At 41.8% G+C, this 27,050-nt stretch overlaps 1 protein-coding gene across 2 annotated transcripts in view; it reads right to left on the reverse strand.

Moving 5' to 3' along the window:
• Window positions 1-13,554: 13,554 nt before the first annotated feature.
• Window positions 13,555-27,050, reverse strand: part of LOC118365163 (synaptogyrin-1-like) — a 28,029-nt gene continuing 14,533 nt past the window's right edge. The window contains exons 2-4 of one of the 2 annotated variants that reach the window (XM_035747132.2): window positions 23,259-23,496; window positions 22,065-22,210; window positions 13,555-19,971 (exon numbers count right to left, since the gene is read on the reverse strand). In XM_035747132.2, coding sequence (XP_035603025.1) covers window positions 19,762-19,971; window positions 22,065-22,210; window positions 23,259-23,496 — 594 coding nt within the window. In that variant the 3' untranslated portion in view covers window positions 13,555-19,761. Of the gene's footprint in view, window positions 19,972-20,496; window positions 21,446-22,064; window positions 22,211-23,258; window positions 23,497-27,050 lie in introns of those variants that run through there. The other variant, XM_035747133.2, reaches the window with a different exon arrangement.

The following is a 27,050-nucleotide window of genomic DNA, read 5'->3' on the forward strand; positions in this document are numbered from 1 at the left end:
ATTTTAGCCCTTTTTTCTCCCCAATTTCGTGGTATCCGATTGTTTTAGTAACTACTATCTTGTCTCATCGCTACAACTCCCGTACAGGCTCGGGAGAGACGAAGGTTGAAAGTCATGCGTCCTCTGATACACAACCCAACCTAGCCGCACTGCTTCTTAACAGCGCCGCACCAGGAGTCGTGTTTTTCACTCTCACTCAGATATCATATTAGCATGACATTTACAGCGAATTCCCTGTAATTCTACACATTTTGACATGGGGTGGGGATACATTGTTGCAGTTTTAAAGCTAATTCCATGCAATTCTACATATTTTGCCAACAACTCATGTCATGCTAATATGATATCTGAGTGAGAGTGACAAACAAAATTTCACAGTATTATTCCAACATCATAGTGTGAACTTTTTTTGGCTACACTGATCCTTTAAAAATGAACTATGCAGAAATCTCCAGTTCCTGTTTGCAAAAATTCTAATAGTTTGCATAATTTCAGTTTATGTGACAAAACAAGAAAGTATAGTGTAGAGCAACTGCCACATAATGAAAGTGCGTGTGACACCCACATTTACTGAAAATAAGATACACTATATACACAAAAATATGTGTGTGGACACCCCTTCAAATGAATGGTTTCGGCTATTTCAGCCACACCTGTTAATGAAACCTGTCATGCAATCTTCATAGCTCAGTGACTTTCAACGTGACACCGTCGTAAGGTGCCACCTTTCCAACAAGCCAGTTCGTCAAAAATCTGTCTTGCTAGAGCTGCCCGATCAACTGCAAGTGCTGTTGTTGTGAAACAGGACGTCTAGGAGCAACCATGGCTCAGCCGTGAAGTTGAAAACCACACAAGCTCACAGAACGGAACCACCGAGTGCTGAAGCGTGTAGCGCTTTTAAAATGTCTGTCCTCGGTTGTAACACTCGCTACTGAGTTCCAAACTGCCTCTGGAAGCAACATCAGCACAATAGCGTTCGTCAGAAGCTTCATTTAAATGGGTTTCCATGGCCAAGCAGCCTCACACAAGCCTAAGAACACACGTTTTCTGGAGTGATGAATCACGCTTCACCATCTGGCTGTTCGACGGACGAATCTGGTTTTGGTGGAAGCCAAACGCTTCCTAACCCAATGCATAGTGCCAACTGTAAAGTTTGGTGGAGGAGGAATAGGCACCTTAGTTTGGCCCCTTAGTTTCAGTGAAGGGAAATCTTAACTTAATGCCCATGATTTTAGAATGAGAAGTTTGACGAGCAGGTGTCCACATGCTTTTGGTAATGTAGTGTATGTAAGGCCACATTACTTTTCCGTATGGGGCAGCTTGCGCCAAAATGCTAATGTACTTGATTTATCAAATGCAGATTAGTCTATCGCAGCATCCCACTGGCTTTCTTTGCATGTTTTCTAGTCTAGCACACCACCAGATCATATAGCTTTAAACCCACACTGTACCATGTCACTGCTACTACACGCCAAAGTCAAACTTGATTAACCATGCTTGTGTTACCATCACCTAGGACTAGGACTGTAGGCCAGCTTTGCTGTAGTGTATGGATGTTAACTCAAACAATGTGTACTGGATCAGTTTAATCCTGATTCATAAAGTCAGCCTTTGTATTATGTTTGCTCTAGAGATCTACTCAGTGTGAATCCCAAATGGCACCATTTTCCCATGGAGCACAACTTTTTTTCACCAGGGCCTAAAGTACTGCACTATGTAGGGTATACCGTGCCATTTGGGATGGCGTCCAAATGTCCATCTTCTAAACTGTAAAATTGAACTGGGTGGCACAACTATCAACTCAAGTCCTAAACTCAAGTCCTAAACTCAAGTCCTAAACTTTGAGTTTTGCGTCTTAAACAAGTCATAATGTGCTCTTCGCCAAATGTAATACCATTTCATTTTTTAACAAGAGTAATAGTATATTACATTTACGCAAATCATGAATTCTTAAAAAAAATATCTATATATTTCTTACTTTCCAAATAAACGTTATATTTTGATGGAAATACATGGGTAGCCATGAGAAAGACCCACCCCCCAATAGTGATCGACTATCGAGGATCGCTATGGGGCGCAATCGGGCGATGTAGGCTTGTACACAATCGCCCTGCCCAACCACAATCGGCCAACTTTGTTTTAGGAACAGCAGTAACATCGGGCAGGATTTAAGCTACCAACTGCTTAGCAAGTTGTAGCTCAATCTTGAGTACAATGATCACATTCCCACACTGACTGACTGTGTGGAGGCTCATTGATTTAACGTTACGTTAGCCTACATAATACACTAGTAAAGTAATAAAATATATATCTGCCAGCTATATTAGCCACGACTTACTGTTCTTTGTGCAGCTTCAAATGTCGAACAAAGTTAGAAATTGTTGCGCCTCCATCTGTAATTTTCTTCCCGCATGTTTTGCAAGTTGCAATCCGTTTTTTGTTGATACAGCATCATCTTTCTCTCCGAAAAGAATCATTATGGATATCATCATTCCAAGGGCTCCATCTGAATTCACCCGCCGACGTTCCTCTGCACTGCCATGCACAACTTTTTCTCAGCTGGCACAATTTCATTGGTTGCTGTCCGATTCAAACTGTTAAATGAAGAGTTTATGGCCGCACACTTTTTAAAATAGCATAATTTTTAATATTTGGCCTTGGGGAAGGTATCAAGTCAGGTCGAGTCATAAGGCTCAAGTCCAAGTCAAGTCAGGAGTGTCACGCCCTGACCTTAGTTATCTTTGTTTTCTTTATTATTTTGGTTAGGTCAGGGTGTGACGAGGGTGGTATGTGTGATGAGTCTTGTCTAGGGTTTTTTGTACATCTATGGGGTTTTGGTTTGTCTAGGTAATGTAGGTCTATATGGTGGCCTGAATTGGTTCCCAATCAGAGGCAGCTGTTTATCTTTGTCTCTGATTGGGGAGCCTATTTAGGTTGCCATTTTCCATTTTGGTTTTGTTGGGTTATTGTCTATGTATAGTTGCCTGTGTCAGCACTTGATGTTTATAGCATCACGTTTGTTTTGTATAGTTTGTTAAGTGTTCATTATAAGAAGAATGTATTCTAATCATGCTGCGCTTTGGTTTCCTCTATATGACGAACGTGACAACGAGCCATTGGTGTCAAAGTCGAGTTGCAAGTCATCATATTTGGGACTCGAGTCTGACTCCAGTCCAAGTCATGTGAATCGAGTCCACACCTCTGGCCTGTACAATAAAAAAAACAATCAAGATACTGTACCTCAGTACACTTCACAAGTTTAAATGGTTTACATTTTTTTGCAACGATTAAGCATTTCATTGTACAGAGTACTATGCTGCATCCCGTGCATATGACAATCAACTTTGATTTGATTTGACAATCCCCAAAAAAGACCAAGATCACTCAGATGTCTGCAGATCATGGCCATTTATTTCAGGGACATTATGGAAGAAGCTACAGCATTGCTATACTTTTGGATTGTTGATGAGAGCCACACTAGTGTTTCTTCTGTGGATTTTCATTGGACCCGTGGCCCTATGTTCTGTCACTGCAATGAGCTATGGATCTAAAATGGCACCTTAGTATAACAGCTGTGTTGGACTGTCTGTCTGAGACTATAAGGCTGGCATCATAGAAAATGATCAATGATGGTCATGGTTTGAACCAAAGCTCCAGACAACAACAGTGGTTGCTGTCTCATGGATAGTTCATAGCTAGCTCAAATCAAAGTGAAATCAAAGTTTATTACAGTGAAATGCTTACTTACAAGCCCTAACCAACAGTGCAATTTTTAAGTAAAAAATGGGTACTAGGTTAACAATAGATGAGTAAAGAAATACAAAAAATTAAACAGTAAAATGACTGAAAATAACAGTAGCGAGGCTAAATACAGGTGGTACTGGTACAGAGTCAATGTGCGGGGGCACCGGTCAGTTAGGCTAATTTAGGTAGTATGTACGTGAATGTATAGTTAAAGTGACTAGGCATAGATGATAAACAGAGAGTAGCAGCAACGTAAAAGAGGCAGGTGGTGGGTGGCGGGACACAATGCAAATAGTCCGGGTATTCAATGTGCGGGGGCACCGGTTAGTCGGGCTAATTGAGGTAATATAAATTATATATATATATATATATAATGAGAAGTCAATGTCAATATATATATAGTTAAATTGACTATGCATAGATGATAAAAAGAGAGTAGCAGCAGTGTAAAAGATGGGTTGGGGGGGTTGGCGGGACACAATGCAAATAGTCAGGGTAGCCATTTGATTACCTGTTCTGGAGTCTTATTGCTTGGGGGTAAAAGCTGTTGAGAAGCCTTTTGGTCCTAGACTTGGCACTCTGGTACCGCTTGCCATGCGATAGCAGAGAGAACAGTCTACATATGACTGGTGTGGCTGGGGTCTTTGACAATTTATTGGGCCTTCCTCTGACACCGCTTGGTGTAGAGGTCCTGGATGGCAGGCAGCTTAGCCCCAGTGATGTACTGGGCCGTACGCACTAGCCTCTGTAGTGCCTTGCGGTGGCAGGCACTGATGCAGCTAGTCAGGGTGCTCTCGATGTTGCCGCTGTAGAACCTTTTGAGGATCTGAGGACCCATGCCAAATCTTTTCAGTCTCGAGGGGGAATAGGTTTTGTCGTGCCCTCTTCACGACTGCCTTGGTGTGTTTGGACCATTCCAGTTTGTTGGGGATGTGGACACCAAGGAACTTGGAAGCTCTCAACCTGCTCTGCTGCAGCCCCGTCGATGAGAATGGGGGTGTGATCGGTCCTCTTTTTCCTGTAGTCCACAATCATCTCCTTTGTCTTGATTACGTTGAGGGATAGGTTGTTATTCTGGCACCACCCGGGCAGGTATCTGACCTGGTTTTCGGTGATCAGGCCGACTACTGTTTTGTCGTCTACAAACTTAATGATTGTGCTGGAGACGTGCCTGGCCATGCAGTCATGAGTGAACAGGAAGTACAGGAAAGGGAGCATGCACCCCTGGGGAGCTCCAGTGTTGAGGATCAGTGTGGCAGATGTGTTGCTACCTACCCTCACCACCTGGCTGCGGCCCGTCAGGAAGTCCAGGATCCAGTTGCAGAGGGAGGTGTTTAGTCCCAGGATCCTTAGCTTAGTGATGAGCTTTGAGGGCACTATGGTGTTGAGTGCTCATGTTCATCATTCTTAAACCTTCCCTGCTCCCATCTATGCAAATATACTGTATGTTTTCTCTTGCTCCAAAATCACTCTTTTTCCTACTGTCCTTGAACAGCGTAACACACGTAATAATTCAGTTGCTAAGCAGACTCTGATATATTTCAGATGATGTTTCCCCCCCCCCATCTTATTCATGTGGGTATTCATTAAACCACTTGTAACGACTGTCTTCGGGTGAAAGAGAGGAGGACCAAAATGCAGCGTGATGATAATCCATATTTTAAATGGGATACTTAAACAACAAACAAAACAATAAACCAACAAAAATCAACAAAGACGAAACAGCCCCGTAACGTGAACACTGGAAACAGGAACAATCACCCACAAAATACCCAAAGAATATGGCTGCCTAAATATGGTTCCCAATCAGAGACAACAATAGACAGCTAATTGAGAACCAATCTAGGCAACCATAGACTTACAAAAACACCTAGATAGGTAAAAACCCCATAAACATACAAAACCCCTAAACAAGGTCACACATACATCACCCATGTCACACCCTGACCTACCCAAAATAACAAAGAAAACAAAGAATACTAAGGTCAGGGTGTGACACCACTATAGCAAACTTTTTTGGCCCACGACTACATTTTAATATCTGAAAATGATTGCGACCCCAACCATGTGAAAAAAATGCATGTAATTAACAGCCAATGTTTACTTTGTTATTTGGGGCTATGGCAGTTAATTGTAAAACATTCTAACAGTATTTCTGATTGTGTTCTCAAATCACCATCATATGCTTTTAATGTGGGGCTATGACAGTCAATTTTAAATTAGTCTCTTATCTCATAATGTCTCTTATCTCACCACCACTAATTAGATGGGTGTACTTGATCCATGTCGCATCGGAGCTTCTTAAAGTCAGGGGGTGTGGTCGACAATGCGCACCTCATCTCTCCTGTCACATCCAGCCTGGATCGATATTTTTTTTCTTTCTAATACAGATGAGAGCACTGAATCAGAGTACCATGAGTTTTAATGCTCCGAGGGAGACGGCACAGTATTCCCTTTGAGTCATGGACCAAATCTCCTCCATATAGTGACCTGCCTTATCTGCCGCATGACAGCTCGATCAGCTGTTCGATTTCATTTAAGGGCATGTCAGCTGAGCCAGGGTCACAGTCAAACGGATTTTGCTGATTTGTTCACTCATCTGTATAAATGTTATGTATTTCCCCTTCATGCTTGCGTTCAGTTCGTTCAGTTTCCCAAATATGTCAGTCTACATAGGCAAGGAAACACATTTTCACACAGAAAGTCAACAAAGTGTTTTACATCCATTGCGAATAACAACAGTCCCTCTCCAATTCAAAAAATCTTTCCAACACTCCTCCTCGATAACCACCAAGACTCGGTGTGAAATAGAACATTGTCATGCTTTGATCCCATATCTCCACATAGTTTTGCGAACAGGCATGTAATGATGTAGTTTACAATCGAAGTTACCTGCTGCATATCCTAGAGTTCTGTGCTCAGCTCTTTTGTCGCCAGTTAATCTCGGTGTACTGATTATAGACAAACACTGTCAGTAAAATTGCCTTACTGATGAGCTCAGTGACTTTCAACGTGGCATCGTCATAGGATGCCACCTTTCCAACAAGTCAGTTCCTCATATTTATGCCCTGCTAGATCTGCCCGGGTGAACTGTTATTTTGAAGTGGGACCTTTAGGAGCAACAACGGTTCAGCCGCAAAGTGGTAGGCCACACAAGCTCACAGAATGGGAGTGCGCCGAGTGCTGAAGCACGTAACGCGTAAAAATCATCTGTCCTCAGCTGCAACCCTCACTACCAGTTACAAACTGCCTCTGGAAGCAATGTCAGCACAATAACTGTTCGTCAGGAGCTTCACGAAAGTCGCACAAAAGATTACCAATGGCAATGAAAAGTGTCGGCTGGAGGGGGCTCGCCGCCATTGGACTCTGGAGCTGTGGAAATGGATTCTCTGGAGTGATGAATCACGCTTCACCATCTGGAAGTCCGGCAGTCGAATCTGGGTTTGGCGGATGCCAGGAGAACACTACCTTCACCAATGCATAGTGCCAACTGTAAAGATTGGTTGAGGAGGAATAATGGTTTGGGGCTGTTTGTCCTTGTTTGGGCTAGGCCCCTTCAAATCAAATTTTATTGGTCACAAACACATGGTTAGCAGATTATAATGCGAGTGTAGCGAAATGCTTGTGCTTCTAGTTCGACAGTGCAGTAATATCTAACAAGTAATCTAGCAAATTCACAACGACTACCTTATACACACAAATGTAAAGGGGTAAATAAGAGTATGCACATATAAAAAAAATATATGGATGAACGATAGCCGTGCGGCAGAAGCAAGATTCAGTATATGGTATAGAATACAGTATATACATATGAGATGAGTAATGGAGGATATGTAGACATTATTAAAGTGACATTATTTAAACTGACTAGTGATACCTTTATTAAATCCATTTATTACATTAATTAAAGTGGCCAGAGATTTGAGTCTGTATGTTGGCAGCAGCCACTCTATGTTAGTGATGGCTGTTTAACAGCCTGATGGCCTTTAAATAGAAGCTGTTTTTTAGTCTCTCAGTCCTAGCTTTGTCCTACCTGTACTGACCTCGCCTTCTGGATGATAGCGGGGTGAATAGGCAGTGGCTCGGGTAGTTACTGTCCTTGATGATTTATTTGGCCTTCCTGTGACGTCGGGTGCTGTAGGTGTCTTGGAGGGCAGGTAGTTTGCCCCCGGTAATGCGTTGTGCAGACCTCACTACCCTCTGGAGAGCCTTACGGTTGTGGGCGGAGCAGTTGCCGTTCCAGGCGGTGACACAGCCCGCCAGGATGCTCTCGATTGTGCATCTGTAGAAGTTTGTGAGTGCTTTTGGTGACAAGCCAAATTTCTTCAGACTCCTGAGGTTGAAGAGGCGCTGCTGCGCCTTCTTCACGATGCTGTCTGTGTGGGTGGACCAATTCAGTTTGTCTGTGATGTGTATGCCGAGGAACTTAAAACTCCCTACCCTCTCCACTACTGTTTCATCGATGTGGATAGGGGGGTGTTCCCTCTGCTGTTTCCTGAAGTCCACAATCATCTCCTTATTTTTGTTGATGTTGAGTGTGAGGTTTGGAGGGTACTATGGTGTTAAATGCCGAGCTGTAGTCGATGAACAGCATTCTCACATCTATGAGTTGATACAGTTAACTACAATGCTTGTTACATGTAATAACACTGCAACAAGTGTTACCGTATTGGTATTTAGTCGTTTTTTTTACGCTGAATTCTGTAATTATTCAGTTATCAGACAGAACATGTGATATAAACCTAGTCTGTGCGCCACGGAAAAATTCACTTCAAAGCTTTGCCGCCATCTAGTGGAGATAAGGGAATATTTGCGTAGTGAATCATGAGAAACTAAACTGAGAAACTGAACATTTTGTGACTTGAAGATAGATGACTGATTTCCCTAATGGGTTCACACCAATAAAAATGTATTTTTCGTTTTATGGACAGCAAGCTACTCACAACATCAATGTGAACACACGGTACAGCCACTTGGGTTTTGAACAGCGGCGTCACAAAGGCAATTGCCATAGAAATATAACTCAAGTTCTAGTGACATGAAGTGATTTCCAAAATAGGTTTATCAATCGCTTTTCTCACGTACACAGATCTTGTTATCTGTAGGCTGTTGTGGATTCGTATACTTTAAAGCATCTTTTTAAGTGCTTGCATCAGCAAGTAAGACATTCAAGAGATCATGAGTAATAATGATAAATTATGAGTAATAATTATAAATTATGAGATTAGGATGAATGATCTCTTGTTTTTAGCTTTTCTCACAAATTACTTTTCTTTTTCTAAATCCAGGTGCATGTATGATGGATACAAACCCTTACTAAGTAGCCCACAATGTTTGATTGCTGTAATAGCAGATAGTTTTGTAATCTATCAGGTAATTGACAGCACTTGATCTCTCTCATCACTTTACTCAAATACAACTGACAGTTTTCTGACCCGTTGCCCATTAATGTAGGTGTTGGGTTACTTGACTGGACTGAGAAATGTAACTTATATACCCTGCAAAAAGTCACACAGTTTGTCTAAAAATGTTGTACACTGCTTTTGACTAGGGCCTGACTACTTTTGAACAGGTTTGGTCAAAGATAGTGCACTATATAGTGAATAGGTTACCATTTGGGATGCAACCCTGAGTGATGATGCAGTTCACCTCCAGTTCCTCTGGCTGTAGGGAGACAAGTCAGGCTGCAGTGACATCGGGATCCAGAGTTAGTGGAGAGCAGCGTCTTCAGAAACCCAGCAAACAGCGCTCCCAACAGGGCTTCAGTGTACTACAGAAACTGTCTGCGGAGTAAGTTCAGTTACAGTGTATCTACATTACCAGTCATAAGTTTGGACACACCTACTCATTCAACAGTTTTTCTTTATTTGTACTATTTTCTTAATTGTAGAATAAAAGTGAAGACATACACTATGAAATAACACATATGAAATAATGTAGTAACCAAAAAAGTGTTAAACAAATCAAAATATACTTGAAGATTGTTCAAAGTAGCCACCCTTTGCCTTGATGACAGCTTTGTACACTCTTGGCATTCTCTCAACCAGCTTCAATAGGTAGTCACCTGGAATGCATTTCAATAAACAGGTGTGCCATGTTAAAAGTTAAGTTTATTTCCTTAATGCGTTTGAGCAAATCAGTTGTGTTGTGACAAAGAAGGGGTGGAATACAGAAGATAACCCTGTTTGGCAAAAAAAACAGTTCCATATTATGGCACGAACAGCTCAAATAAGCAAAGAGAAACGACAGTCCATCATTACTTTAAGACACAAATGTCAGTCAATCTGCACAATTTCTAGAATTTTTAAAGTTTCTTCAAGTGCAGTCGCAAAAACCATCAAGCTCTATGATGAACTGGCTCTCATGAGGACCACCACAGGAAAGGAAGACCCAGAGTTACCTCTGCTGCAGAGGATAAGTTCATTAGCGTTACCAGCCTCAGAAATTGCAGACCAAATAAATGTTTTGCAGAGGTCAAGTAACAGACACATCACAGAGGGCGGTGAGCATGAAGCCTCTGGATCCACTGAGCTGCGTCACCAGGCTCTCGTTTGCTCCACTCCCACTACCAGCCTGGCAGCCAGCAACATTTTGTCTGTTGTTCTGCACAGCCTAAAGGACACCATTGGTGCATTTCTGTCTGAAGAGGTCGCAAGGCCAGAGTTGGAAAAGGCTATCAGCCAAAGCCTGGTCAACTCTGTGATGGTGACCCTGAAAAGTCTGCTGATGCTGGCTGCCCAGGTTCCTGTGGTGCAGGGGGACAACTCCACCCCGAAGACCTCAGAGTAGATCCCACATGGAACCATGGAGATCTCAGAGCTGATCCCAATTATAACCACGAAGACTTCAGAGCTGATCCCAGCTGTAACCATGGAGACTGTCACTGAAATTTCATAATTCCTATTAATTAAGACAGTTTCAGATAATGGAAAACCCAGGAAAACACTCTCTGCCTTATCAAAATGTTACGCCCCTGAAAACAGGGGAGAAATAATCACGAGAGTGATACGGTGTTGTATTCTCAATTCAACTTTTAGTTCAATCATTTCACAAAAATACATTACAAAACAACAGAAAAACCATTATACAAATAACACAGCAAAATATCTTAACGCACATGTTCATTCACAATCGACATAAAATGGCAGCTACTCTCAGTACGATGCTATTCTTCACTTCAACCGAGCAGGGCTAATATTACTCTCTTCAAACTTAACTCTAACTTCCTCAAGACATTACTAAGACACACCTTAAACACTCTTGACATGTTAGCGAGTTATAACATTTAAATTACTATTTTTATCATCAATAAAGTACCTGAAAACAGGGGAGAAATAATCACGAGAGTGATACTGTGTTGTATTCTCAATTCAACGTTTAGTTCAATGAGAAAAGACCGCGATTTTCCCCAGGAATATGGGTGGAGACCAGAGCAATCGATCTCTGGCTCATAGATTAAGAGCATTTCGTAGATCACAGATTAACACTTTTAGGCACCACAAGATAAAGTAATCAATATAACGTTTACACATTACTCTCACAATTCGTACCCGTTGACAGATTTTAACTTTAACACAATATGAATGTTATCAATCTCTATCAACTAATACTGAATGCATTTGTTTTTAGATGTTTTAAGATCCTCACATACTATGAATTTACTAATACTTTTTAATGTATAACAGGCTATGAATATTTCCTTTAACCTGTCACATAAACACCCCAGAGCTAAGTTGAGTCGGTTCAACCATAGGTTAACAACCCTTTCTGCTTACTTCAAAACCCACAATTCCAGTCCCCTCCAACCTGGCTGGAATGGTATTTATTTAATTTAATTACCCCCTGTTTCATGCTCCACAATCCCTTATGAACTAATATTATTAATCAGATATAATAAAACAGTATACGTTTAATTAGTTATAGCTCTATTTAAAATGTAGATATTGTTTAGTCATTATTCATGAAATTCCTAACAGAGACCTCAGAGCTGATCCCAGACAGAACCATGGAGCCTCCAGGGTGTTTGTAACGGCTTTCTTCCTGGCAAGGAGAGGCAGACCAAAATGCAGCGTGGTTAGAGTTCATGTTATTTTAATAAGGTAACTCAACACAAACAGACTACAAAACAATAAACGTGAAAACCGCAACAGTCCTAACTGGTGCAGAAAACACAGACAGGAAACAATCACCCACAAATCCCAACACAAAACAGGCTACCTAAATATGGTTCCCAATCAGAGACAATGACTAACACCTGCCTCTGATTGAGAACCATATCAGGCCAAACATAGAAATAGACCAACTAGACACACAACATAGAATGCCCACCCAGCTCACGTCCTGACCAACACTAAAACAAGGAAAACACACAAGAACTAAGGTCAGAACGTGACAGTGTTCCTCAGACATAGCTCTGGATAAGAACCACATCTCCCTCCAAGATGAGGGCATGGCTTATGAGGCCAGCATCACCGCCACCTGAATCTGGTGAATCCCAAAATGGACAGAAGGTCCACCTCTTCCAGGGGGGGCTCTCAGTATCCATGCCCCAGGCATGCCTTCCTGGACTCCAAGGCCCTAGAGGGGTTCCTTCGCAGCCCAAACCTCCGCCACTTCTCTGAGCAACTGATCTGGCACGTTGCACGACTGATCTTGGAGTCCAAAATGGCGAAGACCACGTCTATGAAAAGGTGTTTCTCATACACAACAGTGGCCAACCTAAGTGGAGTCCTTGACCTGTCCACAAGAGTGCTGTACTGAGCTCCTCTACAGCTTTGTGGAGGGTGTGGTCAAAAACCTTCTGGAGACCTTCTTGAGTGTTCCACACAACCATCCTGTGGAATCCTTCATGGAGGATTACAGCTGCATGGAAGAAAGGAACTGGGTGGTCTCTCCCAACTCTCTCTCATGGCAGTAGTGTATGTCTGGCCTCTCCCACCCTGAGTGATAATGACTCCACAATCACACAACAGTCAGGTGAAGTGGGCATGGTCAAGCCCAGCTCTAGGAAAAACATCAATGCTCTTCTATCTGACATGTTCATTGACAGAGTTGGAGAACTTCTCGAAGAGGGTTGTGATGTGGGCGAGGTTGAACAGACTGCTGCCAGAGGTGATGATGATGATGTTGAACGTACTTCAATCAATGGTAAGATATCTGTACAAGCATATTTGGTTTGATCAACATAGGTCTGTCCATAATGAGTCCATACAAAGCTAAGATGATTAGTAAGTCAGATTGGCTGTATTGGAAAAAAAATTGGACTTTAGCAACATGGTATTTGTACGATGCACAACCTTAGAGCTGTCACATTTCTTTAAGATAAGTCAATGTATAGATTATTGATGGTATCAACATGACATAAGGACACAAAATACATGATGCCGGACATGATGTCAGAGACTTCGTCTTCTCTTGAAACTGAGGCCACCAATAGCGATGTCACTGGCTGTGAGAAGAACTCCGACACCCTTTGGATGACAGGGTAACTGGATGAGTGCAGAGCTGAATCAGTGGACTCAGTCGAGACAGAGCACAGCACCTCATCCTTCTGGCAGTCATTTCCCAGCCAGGCTTCCTTCAAGGCAGATGCCTCATCAGATGCTTCCTCACTGGTCTCATTGGAGATGGTGGTAAAACTGAGCTCTGCTAACAATGCTGCATTAACAGCTGACCGTCAGAACATTGCTGTGACTCAGCGCAGGTCACAAAGGCTGGCGCTGCGTCCCCTGCTGCCAGACTGCTGAGGGGACTCCCATTGAGAGAGCAAAACTCTTATCACTATATTTAACAGACAATTAAACATTCAAATAGATTAAAATTAAGTATCTTTATTTCAATTAATTGATTAGAGAAATACATTATCGCAAACAAGTGGATGTCTGCGGTTAACAGCAGCGTAAGGTGCCTTCAACTCTATCAAAGACAGCGAGCTTTCAGAACAAAAGCCAGAAGAAATCTTCCAATCCTCGTAAAGGAAAGAACTTCAATAATTCAGTGGCACCCCTGCCTGGTAATTTTTCCTAACATCACAAATGCTCACGTCACAGGTTACCTTTGAATTTTGTGTGGAAATCAGTTAAATCCATTGTGGTGAAATGTGTTAAGCTGTGTACCATTTAAATACAGGTGACAGCAGCTATTACAGGCCTGTCAGAGTACTGATCTCTTGTTGATCTGTACTGTAGTTTCAGCTGCTACAGAGAAAGACAAGAAGCACTCCTTTGGCTCCCGCTTGTCCTCTGCCTTCGCCAGGTTCTTTTTTGGATGCTGTGGTAGATCAGACAGTAGAGAATAATATCAGCCACAAAGGTTAACACCAGACATATTTCAACACTGGGTTTAAATAGTAAAACCCACATGAAAAAAATAAACAAACATAATTGCACTCAAGTTCAACCATACCACAGCTTTTCCTTTATTGACCGTCTCCCGACAAAGTCCGCCACATCTACATCAGATCTTTCACAAACAAGCAACACACAGGTAATAATTATGTATCCTTAATTACCTAACTGATTAATTTAATCAAAAATCATCACATCAAAAGCATTACAACTATTTTTTTTTCAACTCTGTAGTAGCACACAAAGACCAAATAATTCTTACACAATATCTATATAATTGGTAGTTTTGTCCCATTATCCCAGTTTCTCTTTATAATTGTTGGCCACACTTTATTTGTATAGTCCCATATAGATGAACTACAGATGGTGATAGTATCAACTAAGTAGCTGTTGATAAGCAAATGTCTGCTAAGGTTACGTTTATGATTAGGTTTAGAATAAGGGTTAGGGTTAAGGTTAGGGCTAGGCTAAGGTTTAAGTTCAGTGTTAGGATAAGGGTTAAGGTTAGTGGATAGTTAGTTGAAATGTTTTTGTTAGTTTTTGAACATCGACTGACCATCTACAACCCATCTTCTTGGGACTGTCCAAATAAAGTGTTACCTAAATGTTTCGCCCCAGAAGGTTTTGCAACAGTAAAACATGACAAAGTAAATGTTTCCTGATCAGAAAACAATGCCGTACCGCATATAATGACAGCCGAAGATGTCAGTTATTTTGAAACACACACACTTTAAATGCATTAATACATACAGACATATGCTATTTTAATAATAGGTACAATATATTATCTTTGTTTTTAACATAGTAATATCTGGTTAATAATAATGTATTACATTTTTTATTTCATACATGTATGTTGAACATGTTGTTCATAATTACACATTTGTTATGTATGCCACAATTTAAACATCCTGTTTAAAAAAAATAATATATGTAGTATATACAGCACCAGTCAAAAGTTTGGACACACTTACTCATTCAAGGGTTTTTCTTTATTTTTTATTGTTGTTTACATTGTAGAATAATAATGAAGACATCAAAACTACAAAATAACACAGTCCTGTAGTAACCAAAAAAGTGTTAAAAAGTAGCCAACCTTTGTCTTGATGACAGCTTTGCACACACTTGGCATTCTCTCAACCAGCTTCATGACGTAGTCACCTGGAATGCATTTAAATTAACAGGTTTGACTTGTTAAAAGTTAATTTGGGGAATTTCTTTGAGCCAATCAGTTGTGTTGTGACAAGGTAGGGGTGATATACAGAAGATAGTCCATATTATGGCAAGTACAGCTCAAATAAGCAAAGAGAAACGACAGTCCATCATTACTTTAAGACATAAGGGTCAGTCAATTCAGGAACATTTCAAGAACTTTGAAAGTTTCTTCAAGTGCAGTCGTAAAAACCGTCAAGCGATATGATGAACTGGCTCTCATGAAGGCCTCCACAGGAAAGGAAGACCCAGGGTTACCTCTGCTGCAGAAGATATGTTTATTAGAGTTACCAGCCTCAGAACTTGCAGCCCAAGTAAATGCTTCAAAGGGTTCAAGTAACAGACACATCTTAACATCAACTGTTCAGAGGAGACTGCTTGAAACAGGCATTTATGGTCGATTTGCTGCAAAGAAACCACATCTAAAGGACACCAATAAAAAGAGACTTGCTTGGGCCAAGAAACACAAGCAATGGACATTAGACCTGTGGAAATCGACTGACCATAAGTTCTGATAAGTTCAAATTTGAGATTTCTGGTTCCAACCGCCGTGTATTTGTGAGACGCATAGTAGGTGAACGGATGATCTCTGCATGTGTGGTTCCCACCGTGAAGCATTGAGGAGGAGGTGTGCTGGTGAGGGGTTGCTTTGCTGGTGACACTGTCAATGATATATTTAGAATTCAAGGCACACTTAACCAGCATGGCTACCACAGCTTTCTGCAGCAATACCCCATCCCGCTTAGTGGGACGATCATTTGTTTTCAAGAGAAAAATGACCCAACAAACCTCCAGCCTGTGTAAGGGCTATTTGACCAAGAAGGAGAGTGATGGAGTGCTGCATCAGATGACCTGGCCTCCACAGTCACCCAACCTCAACCCAAGTCAGATGGTCTGGGACGAGTTGGACCACAGAGTGAAGGAAAAGCAGCCACAGGTGCTCAGCATATGTGGGAACTCCTTCAAGACTGTTGGAAAAGCATTCCAGTTGACTACCTCGTGAAGCTGGTTGAGCGAATACCATGAGTGTGCAAAGCTGTCATCAAGGCAAAGGGTGGCTACTTTGAAGAATCTCAATGTAAAATATATTTTGATTTGTTAAAACTTTTTTGGTTACTACGTGATTCCATGCGTTATTTCATAGTTTTGATGTCTTTGCTGTTATTCTACAATGTAGAAAATAGTAAAATTAAAGAAAAACTATTGAATGAGTAGCTGTGTCCAAACAGACTGGTACTGTATATATACAAAAAATAGTAGAATATATATACAATTCTTGAGCACGTTTTGCCTTGGAAAAAACCCCACTCAGTTACATATACATGGATCATTACAAACATTTGGAAACAGAAATCACTAAAGTCTTCAGCTGTTGGCATGAAAGAAGAGATAACAAGCACCGGTCAGTCTGAAATCAACTGCTGGTATTCTAGTGCTAAGTCAAATGAGAGGCTTCTGAGCCCACTTTGGGAGAATCTCAATGGCATACTCCTCGCGTCCTCTCTTCTCACCCCCTTCTCTTTAAACCGTTGGATGAAAAAAACAGAGATCCCGCCCCTCTGACTTTCTCCTCCAATTCTTTTGATATGTACGTGAGGAGAGAGGACAGGAGTATGCAATTGACACTCACTTTGATTTTAAGGACATACACAATGTCAAGCCAGTGTTGGTCACATTTTGGTTGGCAGTCAACGTTGGTGCATGGGGGTTGGTTATTGGCGGAAAAGGACTTGGCTTTTAAGTTGGTTATGTACATTGGTCTTCTTAATTAGTGCTTACACGTCATCAATATAGAATTTGGTGTCTGCTGATGGAATGCTTAAGAATTTGATTAAATGTTTACCGATTTATCTAGTTTGAGAATTTTCTGCTATGAACAGTTTGAGGACAATATCGGAGTTTGCGCTGGTGATGACGCAGCACATCTGCAACAGCTCAATTTGTGTTAATGTGGCGCGTCTATAGTTGTGCTTTATTGTTAGTTGTTCGGTTCCTGTATGTCATACCCTGTCCTTTGTCCTGTATGATGGGATAACCTTTCAGATTTAGCACCGTTAACAGTGGGTTTGGCTTGGGTGTTAATTTGGCATAGATATGGCCAAGAGTAGACACCAAACAGTGTCATTTTACATTTGCCAAACAAAGAACGCTAAACTGGCTGAAAAGGGATGGCAAGCAGGTCCTAGGTCATTGTGCAATGACCAGGCTATAGTGTTGAGGCCCACAAAACACAGTGGTGTTTCGTAGGACTTGCGTTGTTCAGGTCCCATCACCTATATCATCAGGTGACTATCTCGTCCCTTTATGTTTGCCAGAAAGTAGGTTTGCACACTAAGTGCATTCCTAACGTTCCTTCTTTAATTTGTGTTGATATATGTGCTAGTATAGGTGTGTATGAGTTCCAAGACTGCATCCCGACTCCCAACCTCTCTCCCAAAGTGTGCACTTGCACACTCTCCATCAAGGTTTGGTGGAAACTCCTTCCAGCCAATGCTTACACCAATCCCATTTTATCCATGATGGGGAGTATGCAAGTGCACACTTTGGGATAAGGGTGGACAACTGGGACACATAGGTGAATTAAGGCTGCAGAAAATAACCCTCTTCTGGATAGAACTCTGTCTGATCCCATGGAGGTGGCCAACCAACTAAAGGCAAACCGCTTCTGGACACCGACACACACCGACCATGGTCTCTGAGAAGACTCTCGCTCTCTTTCATACCCTGCCTCCACCTTCCCAGCAATGTTGTAGCACTCTGACTCACACACACAGTGATTGCCAACCCTTGGTCCAGTCCCACCCTGTTAGCCACCCAAAGTCCCTGTCAGGTATTCAAGTCTCAGATCTGTTAGTGCTATCTTGCCAACTCCTACAGGTGCCTTCAGAATGTATTCATAGCGCTCAAATTATTCCACATGTTGCTGTGTTACGGCCTGAATTCAAAATGGATTACATGTATTTTATCTACACACAATACCTAATAAGGACAAAGTGAAAACATGTTTTAAATTTTTTTTGCAAATGTATTGAACATAAAATCCATAAATATTTAATTACATAAGTATTCACACCCCTGAGTCAATACATGTTAGAATCTCCTTTGGCAGCGATTACAGCTATGTTTCTTTCTGGGGAAAGATGTGTTTCTTTGATGTGTCAACATTTAAGACCATGGTCAACATTGGCTGACAAAACCAAAGGCTTTCAACATACACACGTTAACACAAAAATAATAAGGGAGATTAAAAGATAATGCCCACATGTTGTATCAATTGAATGGTACCATGCCTGAATTGGACAATATTTGCACATTATTCTTTTTTAAATTCTTCAAGCTCTGTCCAGCTGGTTGTTGATCATTGCTAGACAGAATTTAAGTCTTGCCATAGATTTCGAAGTTGATTTAAGTCAAAATTGTATCTAGGCCATTCAGGAACATTCAATGGCGTCTTGGTAAGCAACTCCAGTGTGTATTTGCCCTTGTGATTTATGTTATTGTCCTGCTGAAAGGTGAATTTGTCACCCAGTGTCTGAACCAGGTTCTTCTCTAATATTTTGCCTGTGTTTAGCTCTATTCCATTTCTTTTTATCCTAAAAAAAAGTCCCTAGTCTTGCCAAAGACAAGCATACCCATTACATGATGCAGACACCACCATGCTTGAAAATATGAAAAATGTGGTGGTCAGTGAGGTTTTGTGTTGGATTTGGCCCAAACATAACACTTTGTATACAGGACATAGTTAATTGCTTTGCCACATTTTTTGCAGTTTTACTTTAATGCCTTATTGCAAACAGGAATTATTTTATTCTGTACAGGCCTCCTTCTGTTTACTCTATCATTTAGGTTAGTCTTGTGGAGTGCCTATAATGTTGTTCATCCATTCTCAGTTTTCCCCATCACAGCCATTAAACTCTGTAAATGTTTTAGTCACCTTTGGCCTCGTGGTGAAATCTCAGAGCGGTTTCCTTGAGTTAGTTAGAATACCTGCATCTTTGTAGTGACTAGGCTTTGCAGGTTGTATCAATACACCCAATTAACTTCACCATGCTCAAACTAAGCACATTTTTACTCCTGAACTTATTTAGGCTTGCCATAAAAAGAAAATAGGGTTGAATACTCATTTCAGCTTTTCATTTTTTATAAATATGTAAACATTTCTAAAAACAAAATTCCACTTTGACATTATGGGCTATTGTGTGTAGGCCAGTGACACATCTACATTTAATCCATTTGAAATTCAGGCTGTAACAACAAAATGTGGAAAAAGTCAAAGGGTTTGAATACTTTCTGAAGGCCCTGTATATTTCATCATCACAGCTAACACAAACAGATCTGGGATTTGGCTACCTTTAAGACACCCCATGTCCCCATAAACCACAAAAATGTCCCCTTAAACCACCCCTGATGCCGAGTAAGCCCATTCCTGGTCCTTCTCTTCCTCCGTTGGCTCTCTGGCTCAGTACTCCTGGCCCTGGTAGCCAGCAGAGCCATCAAAGGCTGGCTCTGTGCTGGCCGCGGTGTCAATGTCGGTGGCATAGCTCGTGTAGTCAGTGCCCATGGGGGACGCAGCGTTGGGGTCGGCGGTGGGGTCAACGTACTCCTGGGAGAAGAGGGCCGAGTCAGCCCCCAGCTTGTACTTCTGAAAGCCCAGGAAGGCCTGCACCGCCTTCGGAGTAGAGAGGGTGTTATGCGGCAGGCAAACAATTGAAAAGGGAATGGGCAATAATATAGAGGCGATAGCAAAACAATGTATGCGTGGAGAAGGGAAGAGGGAGCCCCAGACCATAGGGGTCAGCGAGCGATTGGAAAGGGGATGGGCAACATCATGAAAGCAATAGCAAAAAAACATGTTGTGGGCGAGGGGGACAAACAAGAGAAGTGGAGACATGGGGTTGTGTGGGTGGGATTTGAATATGACAGATGGGCAGAATGAGATGACACGATAGACGCAACCAATGATAGTGGGGCGGGGGGGGGGGTATATCAGGTAACATGCCAGTGATTAAAAAAAGGTATGAAGTAAGGTTAGGAGGATGTATGGTAGTTAAACAAGGGTGGGACAACAAGAGAAAAAGAGAGAGGGAGAAAGGAGGAGGATTAAGCCTGTTAGTCGGTTTTAAGCGGGGAGTGTCAAAACCGATACAGTCAGTGGTCCTGGAGTGACATGAGGAACCTTTCACCTGATCAGGCACCGTCTTTGACTTATTTATTTTTAATACAATAGTAACAATTTATCATGAATAATAAACATTCTCAAATCATCCCAGTCTATACAAAGCAAACATATCCAAATGAAAAGAAAACTCATAATACAAAATAACAGACAGATTCACATAGTGGTTGCAGCCAGCTGGACCTGGTAACACTAAACACATGTCATTAAGCTGTAGTAGTTAGCTACAGCTGTGGCATGTGTGTATGGGGAAGCATAAGGCTAGATTAGGGGTGGTGAAAAGAGCTCATAGCTTTTCCTTCACCGATTTGTAGTTTTGGCATTGAAATAAAATGTGAACAATTACTACATATCTAAGATACAATCTAACAAGGTTTGGGATCAAATTGGTATGAACTCTGTACATTTCTATCACTTTCTAATAATTTCCTGATTGAACATTTTCTGTAGAGCCACTTTGCATGGTTGAGATCAATCTAAATTGAATGGTACCATGGAATCAAATTATTTTAGCAAAATAATACTTAATACATAAAAATGAATTGAGACAACCAGCAAAGGTGAACATAGCTAGAATGGTGGATTACTATGCCAGGCAATGGAGAACCTGATATGTCAACAGTAGAGTACCACCGTTTTAACCCCACAAAGACACTCATTTTTGGCAATGGTTTGATATCAAGGCACTTTGGAAGGGCAATCTGAATCTAGCAATCAGATCCTAGCTGTAAACACTAGCCAATCATAGTAAACAAATACAAGGTACTCCTTCAATATGTTTGGCCATCTAAGGAGGACATCATTGAGACAGCCTGGACGGGAAGTTGGTGTGAGCGAAATAATGTGAGGGTTAGGATATCTATCATTAGGCTAGTGGTGGTGTGGGCTACGGAACGAACAGTTTGTTGTACTCTTCTTCGAACGACACTCTCTTTATCCTCTCCAGGGACAGCAGTGTCAAAGCACCCTAGAGAGAGACAAACAGGTCAGGGACAGTTATGGGATAGAAAGGGTGGTGAGTATGGGTGGTGAGGGTGGTCACCAGATACAATCCTTCCATAAAGTTATGTATCATAGTCTAGAAAAAGCTTAAGGTTGAGACGGAAGCAAAGATTAAATTGGCGAAGAGGTAGAAACTTAGATCTGAACTAACTAAAACAGAGATTAAGCATCATTGTATACAAAAATACAGCATAGACAAAGATTAAAATTGAGAAAATTAGGACTCTAAACAGACCCAGAGAAGATAGAATTAGGAGAGAAAGCTCAGATCCAGGTTACAAAACTGCAGAAAAAAAGAAGACACTTCTAAATATGAAGAAAAAGCAGTGTTAAACAGAGCTAAGTTAAAGACTGACAAAGAGAAGCAGAATGTTATGATCCAGCTTCAGACGGAGCAGAATTAGAGCCTGATGAAGAAGGCAGAGGTGATATGTAAATCAATTTAATTGAAGGGGCACTGATGGAAAAATGTGATATGAATACATTTTGCGCAAGATACATAATTTCTATTTTGTAGATGCACAAATGGCCATTACGCCAGACAGAAAGGTTGATGAAATGGAGGGCTGTTGTACTGTACGTACCCAGGTGAAGATGGAGAAGAAAGCAAAGGTAATGGCGGCTCGGGCTGCGTCCGCGCCCTCCCTTAGAGGGTTGTCCTCCTCCTTGGCAACCTGCCACTGGTTGGCCAGGAAACAGAACCCCACAAACCAGACAAACGACCAGAATGCTACAGGAAGGATGGGGAGAGAGAAAAAAAAGGGAGAGGGAGAATTATAAAAGGAAACCATTAATACTATGGGTGGTAAAACTAAAGAAAAAATCTGTTCTTGAAATGTAATATCATACTCCGTAATACCACATTACAAAGGTCATGCCAATAACAGACTGACATGAGTATGTCTGTGCATTATGAGCAACCACAAAGGTCATGCAACAATATAAAAAAAAACATATCAACTACTGATACACAACATATTTTGCAACCATTTTTACAAGCCTCAATAGCCTCACAGTAATCAAAGCGGAGCCTCAAAGGTCATAACGAGTATGTTAGGGTTTATCAGCCACACCACAGCTAACCAGAGGGGGGCACCTGTGCACATACAAAATGGCTCCTACAGTACTCAAGTCCGCAATGTCCCAGAGCTGGGATTCAAATTCCAGAGCTCTGTTCCAATACTATTAATATGCATCCTTCTTTAATCATTTCCTTGAAGTAATCACCCATCTGATATAATATAATTGGTGAGAGCAATGCAGTGAAAAGCTTGCTTCTATGCCAATCCAGTCACGTTGGAGTGATTACGTCAAGGAAAGGAGGGATTATACATTTTAAGAGTATACAGACAGGGCCCAGTACCCCTAATGGCTATTGAAGAAACAAGACTTTTATCAATGTCCATGTATTGATCCGTGTTTCCTAAGAGTTTAGAAAGGCTAAAGACAAAGGCCACATCCACCTCCCCACCCCTGAACCGAATTTTCACAGAGCACCCAGATAAACCGTGCCTCCAAACACACTCCAAACTCATAGCATGACCAACTTCTCAACAAAAACAACCCCTTTCTTTGCTGTTAACACAATCACCTCCCGCATCTCCCAGTTAAACTCACACCAACAAGCCAAAACAACATCCTTCCTGGGGTGAAGTTGTCCGTAGACGCTGATCAGTGGTCAGTTTTGAATTTCCCCCAGTAATGGTTAAGGTTCAAATTGGGGGAGGAAAAGCTGTTCCTAGACTGGTGCCTAGGAGAAACTACACCCCAGAGCTTACCAGACACTCCAATGTCAGCAAGCACAGCCTTCTTGCGGTCCTTGACGCTGCTGATCTGGGGGAAGTAGACGTCCAGGACCAGGAAGGCAGCACAGCTTAGGAAAGCCAGGGTTCCCATCCCCACTGCGTAGTTACAGGCATTCTGGTTCCTGTTGAAGATGCAGAACTCCTCAATCTCGTCAGGCCGGTTCACATAGCCCTCGTTGGCTATACAGCCAAAGATCACGATGGAGAAGAGCTGGGGGAAGAAGAGAGGGAGGGTGTGAGAAAGAAGTTGATTGAGGAGAGAGGGTAGAGTAGGGAGAAAAGGAGAAATGCATAGGAGCAAAAGCCTGCAAAATCAGTAGCTCCAGGAGGACAGTTGGCAACTGCTGATCTACAACACACACGTCGAGTCACAGGAGGGTCTTGTAGTTTTAGACCATTTGTCACATATTCAGCTCGCGCTGCCCATATACTGGTCTAGTAGTTTTAAACCATTTTACATGTCAGTAGCAACCAGGCAATGTAGCTATGTAGCCACCGCTCCACGCTGTCTGGTCTAATGTAAATTTAATTCGGAGTCCTTTAGAAGTACTCTGGAAAAAGGGCCGTTCCATCCTTTTGGCATAATGTCTGTGCTCATGTTGGTGTGGTTATTGACTGGCAACAGTTTAGGTAGGAAAAAAATTATCATTTAGAAGGCTAAAATCACATTTCATCTTCCCACAAACAGTTTCATATTTAATCATAAGTTTAACAACATTTTACAACCTGTTACTGTTATTTTGTTACACCGAAATCACAAAACAACAACTGATTTGACATGATTATTGTTTGGAGCCCTAACAATCATTTCCCACATTATTTGCATTAGAAATATTGTTTTAAATGTCCAACCTTTTGATGTAAAATTTTTTGGGGCAGAGTCTCTACACACAAAGAATTTTTGACTTCTCCATACTGCAGTGCACAAGACAGGAAGTTTACGACCAGTCGTCAAAGTCCTAGAACCAGCCCCACTTAATATCTGGTAGGAGAGAGAGAGGGGGAGCTCTCTTTGATCCTCACCCAGGAGGGAAAGTCATGACATTATTCAGACCCCTTGACTTTTTCCATGTTTTGTTACGTTACAGTCTTGTACTAAAATGTAAACAAAAAAATCCTCATCAATTTACACACAATACCCCATAATGACAACTCAAGAACATTCAGAAACTTGTCCCGACACCACTCGTGCATTGTCTGGCTGTGTGCTTCGGGTCGTTGCCTTGTTGGAAGGTGAACCTTCGCCCAAGTCGGAGGTCCTGAGCGCTCAGGAGCAGGTTTTCATCAAGGATCTCTGTACTTTACTCCGTTCAGCTCTCCCTCGATCCTGACTAGTCTCCCAGTCCCTGCCGCTGAAAAACTTCCCCACAGCAGGATGCTGCCACCACCATACTTCACCGTAGGGATGGTGCCAGGTTTCCTGCAGATGTGACACTTGGCATTCAGACTAAATTAATTCAATATTGGTTTCAGACCAGAGAATCTTGTTTTTATGATCTGAGAGTCCTTTCAGATGCCTTTTGGTAAACTCCCATCAGGCAGTCACGTGCCTTTTACTGAGGAGTGGCTTCCGTCTGGACACTCTACCATAAAGGCCTGATCGGTAGAGTGCTGCAGAGATAGTTCTCCCATATCCTCATATCCTCAGAGGTCACCTCCCTGACCAAAGCCCTTGTCTCCCGATTACTCAGTTTGTCCAGGCGGTCAGCTCTAGGAAGAGTAGTTCCAAACTTCTTCCATTTAAGAATGAAGGCCACTGTGTTCTTGGGGACCGTCAATGCTGCAGACATTTTTTGGTACCCTTCCCCAGATCTGTGCCTCGACACAATCCGGATAATTCCTTTGACCTCATGTCTTGGTTTTTGCTCTGACATGCACTGTCAACTGTGGAACCTTATATAGAGAGGTGTGTGCCTTTCCAAACAATGTCCAATCAATTGAATTACCACAGGTAGGCTCCAATCAAGTTGTAGAAACATCTCAAGGATGATCAATGGTAACAGGATGCTCAATTTCAAGCCTCATAGCAAAGGGTCTGAATACTTACGTAAATAAGGTATTTCTGTTTTCTCTTTGTCATTATAGGGTATTGTGTGTAGATTGACTATTTTTATTTCATTTCATCAATTTTAGAACAAGGCTGCAACATAACAAAATGTGGATAAAGTCAAGGGGTCTGAATACACTGTAGTAATGTATGACGTCATGCAGAGAAGTCACAACATGATCATGTCATCACACTTTGGGGTAAAATTAATCCAGAACCTACAAATGCACAGTCCCATTTTCACCCAGTTGTCGACATTCAGATACATGTATGGCAGTACCTGATCTGACACAAGTGTAGATGAAGGAAGATCCTAATGACACATCATGTGAAACAGTAAGCAAAGTCAAAACCGGCCCATCTTGCACCAATGGCAGTAACTACATCATAAAACCATCTAGCATTATAGCAGCATTAAAAACTTCTACTAATTCACATACATTAGAAAAATGACTCGTATACTGGAGTACATCTCAACTGCTTTGATCCATGTTCAGGCCAGGGTTGATGTTCGTTTTGTTGATGATGAAATGGGATGATAGGGGACTTGTGTATACTACTGCATCTATTGCGCTCAGGCCCAGCATATGCCCCTTTGAACTCCCATTCGACAAGTGCCCGTTTGCGTGGTGCTATAACTATTATTTTATGTATAAGGTTTTGTCGTTATTGTTCTGAACCCATTGCCCGCAAGTCGTTGTGACGTTGTCAAGTTCGCCAAACCCGTCTGTTGGTTGCACCCGATGGTCTGCCCTGTACGGAGATTGCACACGCCCGATATCCAAACATGTTACCGGTCGAGTGTGTGTAGCAAGTCGACTAGTTTAAATATCAACAGTGCTGCCTCAGCAGCACAACATTAAATTAACACTTGATTAACATAATTATTAATGTTTGGTCTGGTTGGCTGATACAGGCAGCAGAGAAAGGCAGAAAGACAGGAGAGGATCAGCTGCATCAATGACCCTCGCTCCGACCCAACTCCATCCCTTCCTCAGTCGTCAGCAGCAACCCAGGTAGTCTAGACTAGCTAACCACCCTGTAGTAAAATATCCACACAAGACACCATATATCTAGAGTTAGAAGATTATAAATATTATATTATGAAATTATCTTTAAGAGCATTTAAGATAGCTAAATCACAAATCAGCAACACAAATCAGCAACATAAAAATCCAGCTAGTTAACAAGCAAATTTACATCAATCATCAACGATCAGCTGATAGCCCTCCCTCTTTTTCCAATGTCAGTTTGAGCACCTGCCCACTGAAAGATCTGTACACCGCCCTGACTCCACTTGTGGTGTGTGTGTATGTGTTTGTGTATTCCCCACCACAGGCAACCCCATCCAGCATTAGGCATGTGAGGAGATTTAGATTTAGATGCACTATTGTAAAGTGGCTGTTCCACTGGATGTCATAAGGTGAATGCACCAATTTGTAAGTCGCTCTGGATAAGAGCGTCTGCTAAATGACTTAAATGTAATGTAAATGTAGGAGGTAGCGTGAGGGCTGTCCTGGAAAAGTCCTGCGGTTTTAACAGCTGGCCTCTTCAGAAAGCCGTGTGTGCACGCACGCGCATATATGTGTGAGAAAGAGAGCATGCATGAGGGAGTGGGGTGGTGGTGGTATGACAGAGCATCTCTGATGTAATACTGTATGTGCTGGTGGCTGGCAAGCAACCAGATGAGTGAATAAAAGTACAACATGTAAGAGAGA

This window comes from Oncorhynchus keta, chromosome 32 (assembly GCF_023373465.1).
Source record: "Oncorhynchus keta strain PuntledgeMale-10-30-2019 chromosome 32, Oket_V2, whole genome shotgun sequence".
NCBI classification, from domain to species: Eukaryota; Metazoa; Chordata; class Actinopteri; order Salmoniformes; family Salmonidae; genus Oncorhynchus; species Oncorhynchus keta.